Source organism: Lutjanus erythropterus, chromosome 23 (genome assembly GCF_056507025.1).
Source record: "Lutjanus erythropterus isolate fLutEry1 chromosome 23, fLutEry1.hap2, whole genome shotgun sequence".
Lineage (NCBI taxonomy): Eukaryota > Metazoa > Chordata > Actinopteri > Lutjaniformes > Lutjanidae > Lutjanus > Lutjanus erythropterus.
In genome coordinates, this window is record NC_139339.1 from 18,410,853 (window position 1) to 18,420,890 (window position 10,038).

At 37.7% G+C, this 10,038-nt stretch overlaps 2 protein-coding genes across 2 annotated transcripts; one reads left to right on the top strand and one right to left on the bottom strand.

The window, feature by feature from the left end:
- Positions 1–25: 25 nt before the first annotated feature.
- On the bottom strand, positions 26–1,397 carry LOC146305982 (complement C1q-like protein 4). Its single transcript, XM_084712445.1, has 3 exons — positions 1,250–1,397; positions 766–894; positions 26–437 (listed from the first exon to the last, which is right to left on the bottom strand). The coding sequence occupies exons 1-3, from the start codon at positions 1,281–1,283 to the stop codon at positions 163–165; spliced, it is 438 nt and encodes a 145-aa protein (XP_084568571.1). The 5' UTR covers positions 1,284–1,397; the 3' UTR covers positions 26–162.
- Positions 1,398–5,865: 4,468 nt separating this feature from the next.
- On the top strand, positions 5,866–7,392 carry LOC146305983 (complement C1q-like protein 4). The gene is made up of 3 exons (XM_084712988.1): positions 5,866–6,024; positions 6,385–6,513; positions 7,092–7,392. Exons 1-3 carry the CDS (start codon positions 5,991–5,993, stop codon positions 7,370–7,372), a joined length of 444 nt encoding a protein of 147 aa, XP_084569114.1. The 5' UTR covers positions 5,866–5,990; the 3' UTR covers positions 7,373–7,392.
- The last annotated feature ends 2,646 nt before the right edge of the window (positions 7,393–10,038 follow it).

Below are 10,038 nucleotides of genomic sequence, written 5' to 3' on the forward strand. Positions count from 1 at the left end.
AATCAAACAGTCATGACTCATTGAATCAATGCTTTAATGATATCTTTTATTTATCTTTGCATCTGTTCTAATCTAAATTTAAATTTTAATGTTAGCATAATAGATGCATTGTTGATCTCAGGTGGTTGGAATCATTCTTCTGGAGTCATCAGATTCTCACATTTAACAGACCAGATAACCACTGAAGGAGGTGCTGCGCTCGGCTGCCCAAACATGAGAACCTGAGGTCATGCGCACGTACACCTGGTCTCCTTTCTGCAGCTCCAGGAACGCTGCGTTTCCTCCGTTATCAGCATTGTCGCAGCCTGACCGGTGATCAGAGGTCCTTACAATGAATTCACAGTTCTTCATCAGTTTCAGCTGCGTTGCATGTTTTCCTCCAGCATGATAGAAGAAGGTGAAGTAATAAACACCTGCAACAGGTGCAACAAAGACACCTGTGGAAACAAAAGAGCATTTGTCAGAAATTAACATATTACATGTAACATAGGTTTGTGTGATCTTAAAGGATCTTGTTGCAAGAACAGATTGTTATTATGGACACAGTTCTGATCAATAGTATTTTTTTTTAAATCAATAAAAACATTTGTAAGTCAATATTTAGAGTCAAATCATTGATCTTTTATTATGTTATCAGTGAACCTATAACCTTCAAAAACTGATTGATGATATGCAGCTATACTAGCTTGTAAAATGTCTCAACAATACTCAAACCAATCAATCAGCACAGGTGAGCATGAGTGTGGCTGCATGTGATGTATTTACCTGTACAGGGGCTGTAGGCGTCACCAATGTTGGTCACCACGTGGTTGTAAACCAGAGCTTGGTCTGAGCAGAATGGTCCATGGGCTCCACCATACTCTGCCAGCACACTGAACACCACGCAGGTTTTCTCTATAAAACAAAACATTGATCAAATAACATCAAGTTATTTTGTCAGTACATATTGTAGAAAACTTCCTGTTATCCTGGCAGAACTAGCAAGTGCTTTACACATATATTCTATTTATCTAAATGTATTTTATCACATTACAGACTTTACTTAAAGATCATCTTGTGGGTTGAATTTTGGTATTTAGGTTAAACTGTTGGAGGCATATTGCCATGACTAGATGACCCCCTCTTTTGGTTCCAACAAACATCGTCACATTTTCTACAACATTTTCCCACACATGAATTAACCGAGGACATTGACCTAAAAGTTGCTGTTTAATAAATTCGTCATTAAAATCTTGAAGTGTCATTGTACCTGGTGGTGGACACACAACGTACGGCTCACACATGGTTCGTGTTGGGATGGCAGGCAGGCTGTTGTTGTACTTCTCTTCAGTCCGTCTCCGAAGTTGTGATTCTTTGGATCCCTGTGGCTGCTTTTATATTGTTGGATCAGTGATGTGTTGTCACCTTGCCCCACCCTGCCCCCTGTGTTACCCACTTCTCAGAGATGGGTGAACAAGTTCTCAGGAAAACATGGGCCTGCCTGCCTCTGTGGGCCAACCTATTTGACTGGTGTGCAGTTGTGTCACCAGGTGTTGACTTATGTCTCTCGACTCATTTCTGAAGACATTCTGGATGACTTACTGACAGTAATTATGCAACAGCAGAGATGCTGAGCAGGGGTGTGAATATGAAGGAGTTTATGTTGTTTATAGGTTTATAAGTTTATAAGTTTATAAGTTGTTTATAAAGGGGCTAGTTTATGAAGGGTCTTAAAGGTGAGGAGTACAGTCTTGAAGTCCATACGATGTTTGAAGGACAGGAGTGATGTGCTCCATGGAGGGAGTTAGTAAAATAATACGAGCAGCTGATTTCTGGACCAGTGGAAGTTAATGGAGGCACATGTGTGGGAGAGCAGAGAGAAGGGATTCTTCTTCAATCCTTTAAAACTGGGACAAATCATATTTATTTTGAGAAAATGTATTGTTTAAAGGGGCAATTGAACACAAAATCAAAACTAGATATTTTCTTGTTTTTTTGACTCCTATATCCTTTGTGTGTTTTTTCATCTGGTTATGTAGTTTTTATCTTGTGACATGTTTATTTGGTCTTGGTCTTTTTTTTTTTATCTTGTATAATCCTTACATCTTTTTTTACCTTTGTCTTGTTTCATATTTTTCCGTTATGTTTCTTCTCGTCTTTTATGTTGTTTTCATCTTGTTATTATCATATCAGTGTTTTTTGTTAGTCAGGAGGTCAGGAGAGGGGGGCCCGACCCGTGCTTTCTTGAGAAATGTCTTCAGATGTATAGGAAGATGAAGAAATGTCATCAACACCACCCATTCCTGAGAACTGGGTAAAGGGTGTGTGTGTGTGGGGGGGGGGGGGGGTTACAAAGTGACAACCAATCACTGATTGAACATTACAGCTTACTGAACTCATCCAGTGGTTCTTCAGAAATGAGTCAAGCGACATACATCCACACCTGGGGACACAACTGCATACCAGTCAAACAGGTAGGTGCAGGCCCATGTTTTCCTGAAAACCTTTTCACCCAACGGGGTAATGCTGTGGGTGGGGGTTGGGGTAGGGGGAAACCTATTAAATGAGAAATGTGATGATACATTAAATAATAAATCAATGGTAATAAACAGGCTGTTCTAGAGCTGACCAACAACAGCTAAAGATGTAGTTTAACTTCACAGTGTTCAAGAGTTTCAATAATGTTTGTTGGAACCAAAAGAAGGGATTGTCTGATGATGGTCAGAGATACTGACAACAGTTTAATCTATACAACAAAATTCAACCTACAAGTTGATCTTTAAGTAAAGTCTGTAATGTGATGAAATACACAGAATAAATAGAATATATGCTTTGGCAAAATAACTTGATGTTATGTTATGTTAGCAAATGTTAGCAATTGTTAGCTAGCTAATTTTAACAAAACGCTGGCTAACACATAGCTAATCTCCATGTTGTTGGTTAGCCAGTTAACCAGTATTTTTGCAAATGTTAGATAACTTGGGATGTGACTATATACAGTTGGTGTTGATTTTACAGGCCCACCAGTAACATCTTTTGAACATCTGCAAAATTTGGTTTTCTTTTCAACATAGCATATCTAAATACAAGAAACAGGAAAAGAAGAAGTTGACTGAAGTCCTTTAAGGTTCGATAGCACAGAACACAAAGGGGTGGGAAGGGTCAATTCTCATTGTTGAAATGCATTATAACCATTATATAATACATTACAATGACAGACAAAAGTATCATTAGTGACTAGCAGTGGAACATCTGACTAGTTAGAATAGTCTTTTTTCTGAGGAGTTGGTGGAGCCCAAACCACAGCTAATATCATCACTGTCATCATTTTATGCATTTAAACCCTAGTAGAGGGAATCCAAACCCTCTAAAGGGGTCCATGGGTATGCATGAAACATTTAATAATGGAAAAGTCTGTGAAAACATCCCTTATCTCTCAAATTTACATCACAACTCTCAAGCTGACTTCAGCAATTTAAGCCTATAGAAAGTTATAATAAATGGGCTCACCTACACAGAGAAAATCATGAAGATTTACTGCAGGTTTACAGAATCTGCAGTAACATCTGCCAAAATCAGACAGATGCTTCATTTTCCTTTTGTAATAAATAACACTAAACTAAGTATGCTAGCATTCTTGCAAAGTGTGCCCATGTGAGTGACATAGTTTAGCTAATTGCTTTTTATTTTTTGGCTTATGTTGGCTAATTGTTTCTTTTTAGCCTCTTTTGGCTAAGAGAAACACTTCATCCTTCAGTTTATCAGAACAATTCTCATTCAAAATCACCCAGTTTGGAGATACATGGTTTTCACTGGACAGGGAGGGAATGAAAAGTTGTAATCTTAAAAGTAACCAGTAACTAAAGCGGTGAAGTAAAAAGTACAGTACTTACTGAGAAGATGTAGTGGAGCATAAAAACACTTAAAATGTAATGTATTCAAGTAAAGTACAAGTAACTTGAATTTCTACTTCATTTCAGTACTTGAGTGGACTGAGGCAGACATTACCCTTAAGTGTTATTGGTAATAATTTAAAAAAAATGGTGGTTGTCCCAGTTTTAAAGAAGTGTCAACTTTCTGACTGCTTACTGGAAATTAAATGTTGGTTCTCACACAACTTTCAAAAACTGATAAAACTGAGGTTGTCTTTGTTACAACTATGTCACTCAGTCTGCACACTTTCATCTACACAAAATCAACCATCTTCGTCCATCGCTCTCGCTTCACAGCACTGAGCGTTCACGTTCACACACACACACACACACACACACACACACACACACACACACACACACTTTACTCAGTTCTCAGGAATGGGTGGTGTTGCTGACATTTCTTCATCTTCCTATAAAGCGTGGCTTCGGGCCCTGACAAACAAAAACCATTGATATGATAATAACAAGATGAAAACAACATAAAAAACATGAGAAGAAACAGGACGCAAAATATGTAAGAAGACAAAGGTCAAAAAAGATGTAAGGATTATACAAGATAAAAAAAAAAAGATGTAACAAGATAAAAACTACATAACCAGATGAAAAACACACAAAGGATATAAGAGTCAAAAAAATGATCTAGTTTGGATTTTGCGTTCAATTGCCCCTTTAAAAAACAAAACAAACAACCAAAAAAAATATATATATATTTTGTTAGGACATGATTTGTCCCAGTTTTAAAGGAGTGAAGAAGAATCCCTTCTCTCTGCTCTCCCACACATGTGCCTCCATTAACTTCCACTGGTCCAGAAATCAGCTGCTCGTATTATTTTACTAACTCCCTCCATGGAGCACATCACTCCTGTCCTTCAAACATCGTATGGACTTCAAGACTGTACTCCTCACCTTTAAGACCCTTCATAAACTAGCCCCTTTATATCTCCATAAACTCCTTCATATTCACACCCCTGCTCCTTATGATTATCATTATTAACTGTTGGTTTTACAGTGAGCAGGTTATTATGGCAAAATGATCCCCATCATGGAGATGCAGGAGCCTGACAGCTTTTTACTTTTTTAAAAAAGGAGTAATTTGACAAAAAATCGATATATTTTTTTCGACTTTATTTTTATTGGTTTTATAACATAACAGCCCTTGGACTAAATAACTTGACAATGTACAAAAATATAGTATGGGGGGTCCACATGGACAGGAAAAAAAAGACGGAATCAGATTATTGTTACATTTTGTAAAAGATGGGCATTACAAGCAGGAATACAATTTAAAAATACATGTAATAATAAATAACAATATACTGCCGTATGCAGTGTGCACACTTTACAACACTTCACAAGTCTGGTCTCAGTGAAAGTTATTTGGCAGCTGGCAATTCATTATCTCTTGAAAAAAAAAGTCTTAGGTGGAAATGTTGCTGTTATCTTGTCTCAACATATAATTTACAGGAAAGATGATAATGCTTGAGCCACACCGCCCAATGCTAATGTTAGCTGCACAGACCAAACACTGACGTTAGTTACACAGACAGAAATTGTCAGTATTTATATTAAATAGCAGAATTCACTCTGGGGCATCACTCTTCAAACAAAACTGGCAGCCAATCAATTAATTTAGTCTCAGCCTGAAGTTTAGCATGGAGTTCTTGACTCATGACTGTCACATTTCACAACCAAGTTCTTTATAACATAAGAGGTTTGTTCAGTCAATTGTCCTTCATGTTATCACTGACATCGTCTCTGCTGTTGCATAATTACTGTCAGTAAATCATCCAGAATGTCTTCAGAAATGAGTCGAGAGACATAAGTCAACACCTGGTGACACAACTGCACACCAGTCAAATAGGTTGGCCCACAGGGGCAGGCAGGCCCATGTTTTCCTGAGAACTTGTTCACCCATCTCTGAGAAGTGGGTAACACAGGGGGCAGGGTGGGGCAAGGTGACAACACATCACTGATCCAACAATATAAAAGCAGCCACAGGGATCCAAAGAATCACAACTTCGGAGACGGACTGAAGAGAAGCACAACAACAGCCTGCCTGCCATCCCAACACGAACCATGTGTGAGCCGTACGTTGTGTGTCCACCACCAGGTACAATGACACTTCAAGATTTTAATGACGAATTTATTAAACAGCAACTTTTAGGTCAATGTCCTCGGTTAATTCATGTGTGGGAAAATGTTGTAGAAAATGAAAATGTGACGATGTTTGTTGGAACCAAAAGAGGGGATCATCTAGTCATGGCAATATGCCTCCAACAGTTTAACCTATATACCAAAATTCAACCCACAAGATGATCTTTAAGTAAAGTCTGTAATGTGATGAAATACATAAGATAAATAGAATATATGTGTAAAGCACTTGCTAGTTCTGCCAGGATAACAGGAAGTTTTCTACAATATGTACTGACAAAATAACTTGATGTTATTTGATCAATGTTTTGTTTTATAGAGAAAACCTGCGTGGCGTTCAGTGTGCTGGCAGAGTATGGTGGAGCCCATGGACCATTCTGCTCAGACAAAACTCTGGTTTACAACCACGTGGTGACCAACATTGGTGACGCCTACAACCACTGTACAGGTAAATACATCACATGCAGCCACACTCATGCTCACCTGTGCTGATTGATTGGTTTGAGTATTGTTGAGACATTTTACAAGCTAGTATAGCTGCATATCATCAATCAGTTTTTGCAGGTTATAGGTTCACTGATAACATAATAAAAGATCAATGATTTGACTCTAAATATTGACTTACAAATGTTTTTATTGATTTTAAAAAATTACTATTGATCAGAACTGTGTCCATAATAACATTCTGTTCTCGCAAGAAGATCCTTTAAGATCACACAAACCTATGTTATATGTAATATGTTAATTTCACCATACAGCAGTAGTTCCCAAACTTTGTTTCGCTCTTTATTTCTCCCCTGGTTTTGAGTGACCCCCTGCAATGGCTCTACCAAACTGCATTCCTGCAATGTGGTTTCAAAATTGTTTATTCCCTTACTATTTTATGATTACAGAAAAGAGAGTACTCTAAATTTGACCCACTCATTTTAAAACCTTTAAAAGAGAAGAAAGAGTTTTTTTCTGTTTAGGTTTTTTAAAGCCTTTCAGAGACCCATAAATCTGACAAATGCTCTTTTTTTTCCACAGGTGTCTTTGTTGCACCTGTTGCAGGTGTTTATTACTTCACCTTCTTCTATCATGCTGGAGGAAAACATGCAACGCAGCTGAAACTGATGAAGAACTGTGAATTCATTGTGAGGACCTCTGATCACCGGTCAGGCTGCGACACTGCTGATAACGGAGGAAACGCAGCGTTCCTGGAGCTGCAGAAAGGAGACCAGGTGTACGTGCGCATGACCTCAGGTTCTCATGTTTGGGCAGCCGAGCGCAGCACCTCCTTCAGTGGTTATCTGGTCTGTCAAATGTGAGAACTTGACCTGAGATCAATGATGCATCTGTTATGTTACCATTAAAATTTAAATTTAGATGATAACAGATACAGACAAATAAAAGATATTAAAACATCTGTCCAGTGAGTCTTGACTGTTTCATTTACTGTTCCATGTCATGAAATATTATGAAAATAGTCCACAGAGGATCAACTCTTTCTTTTTCTCTGTGAGCTTTCCTCTCATACCAACCTCAGCCTCACATATCAGTTTTGTACAAAAGATATATCACATAGAAAATTATTCAATTTTGCTAAAATTGTGCTGAATAATCATCTTCCCCAAAACCAATTTGATATTATTTAGTCCATGTAAGTAGTATATTTTACATCTAAGTAAATATTGCAAATGTAACATCGACCATAACTAAGTATATATAATTTAAAAAATATATATATATAATTTAAAGAATAATAATATGGTTTTAAATTATTCCTTCCACTTCATTATTTCATCTTTGTCTTCTATAATTACATGAAATATATCAGCTGATATTCTTTGACCAGCATATATACATTAACACATTTTTTTGATCCCTCAAAAGTGGTTATGACAAGTAATGGAGGCATGATATTTTACTTTATTGTCCCAGATGATATCAGGGCAATGAAACCATGAACTTTAACCAGTATTTTTTTCTTTTTTTAAATTTTTTTTGGGGCTTATTGCCTTTGCAACCACTGCAGAGGACCAACAGCCTCAGTACATGGGGTGACCGCTCTACCAACTGAACTACAGGAGCACCCTTAACCTGTATTTTTAATAATTATAAATAACTAAGATTTAAAAATGGAAATAGAACAAAACACATGTATATTATAAACCTGAATTAAGGAATAAGGATTGACTGTACACAGAATGAATTTGAAGGTTTGAAAATAATGCCAACCACAATAATAGTAATTATTTTCAGAATTGTTTAATAACTCTGTGTTTCATAGTATTAAAAATAGCCTACCTGACAGCTGCTGACAAAGAGAAGAGGCCAGAGTCGGGATGTCTAAGTTAGTGATGACAGTCTCAATCTCAAGCACACTGAGTTTGGCAGCTTTTTCTAAGTAGGGTATTACGGCATTTGTTGTTGATTCATTTATCTGGGATCCCTCTGAAACATTGTTGGAACAGTGTACTAAAGAACAGTTGTTGAAAATTGTTGACCATTTTAAAATCAAAATTGGGCAAATCGTCTAAAGGAAACAGTGAAGGGGATTTTGAAGGCTAATTTAGATGAGGGGATTTTGCCAAGTCAAAAGAGGCATATGCACCTTTAACATCTGAAGACTGTAAAGCCTATGCTAAGGTAAAAGCAGCAGTCCTGAAGGCTTATGAATTGGTGCCTGAGGCCTATAGGCAACGTTTTAGGAAGCGGAGAAAAATCCAACAAGCAAACCCATGTGGACTTTGCAAGGGATTTAGTTTCACAGTTCAGTGGTCAGTGTTTCCTCATTTGAAGAGTTGTGTAGTCTAGTTGTTCTTGAGCAGTTTAAACAGTCTGTACCTCGCTATACTGCCACATACATCAATGTATGTGAAGTAAAGACGCAGCTGCTGATAAAGCGGTTCTTGAGGATCAATGTAGTGACATATTGGTGATCACAAACAAAAGTACTTATGGGAAAATTGAGATATCTGTACTAAATTCTCTTAGAAACTGTAGTTTAGAATAAATACAGGGTTAGTAATAGCAGAAGTAGCAGAAGCACTATGGCTTTGCCTCTCTCGGGCTTCTTATTTTTAGCTCACAGCCCATTCAGTCCTTCTCCTCACTGAAGCACGCCAGCATTTGGCTGAAACACTTAAGTGATCAGAACCGCACATGTCGCTGTAGCTTGGTTGCTTTATCCTATTTCCTTAACTCCTTCCTAACCTCAGCCTGGAATCATGAACAGACCAAAGTTTTCTCAGTTACACTCTCTCAACACTGAAAAATTGCAGGAACCTCTAAATACACTTCCTCAACATTAAAGGTACGGAGCTATTTTATGGGAGTCTACACTCCTCTGCAACCATCTATTTTCCCTTGCGCAGTTCAGCTCTTATCTTTTGGTCTCCTTGACCTGTGTACACTTTATGAACCTCTGTTTCTATTTCTAACACACATGCAACACATAAACACTACCATAGTGCTCAGCACAATTGCTACCCTTTAATGTTTTATACTCCCTCTGGTTTGTCTGATGTGATACAACCTAACACCAAATTAGTGCTCCAAATGTTATATGAACTGTCACTATCCACAGAGTTATTACCACATTCAACAGACACTCATCCATTATTTCCGCACCATGGTACATATAACACACATAAAACACATAGACACTTATGACAGACTCATGACAGACTTATGATAGAACTTTGCATACTCCAGTGATATTATTTATTGGTGAATATTTATGGTTAGCTAGGATCTTTATAAGGAAAATGATTAAATACCTGAAACCTGGGCGGAATCCTGCACCCCAGACACACTCAGATTACTGCAGCATTTATAAAAAACCTCTGCTTACCTTTATTGTGGTGGCCACCCAAGTGGAAGTCTGGAAGAATCACTGGAGGAGCAACAAGTTCTGCCACACAAAGTTTATCATCTCTCTAGGTAGAAAAATCAACAAGCATGAGTCAAACCCGGGGTTAGACTGAAGAAA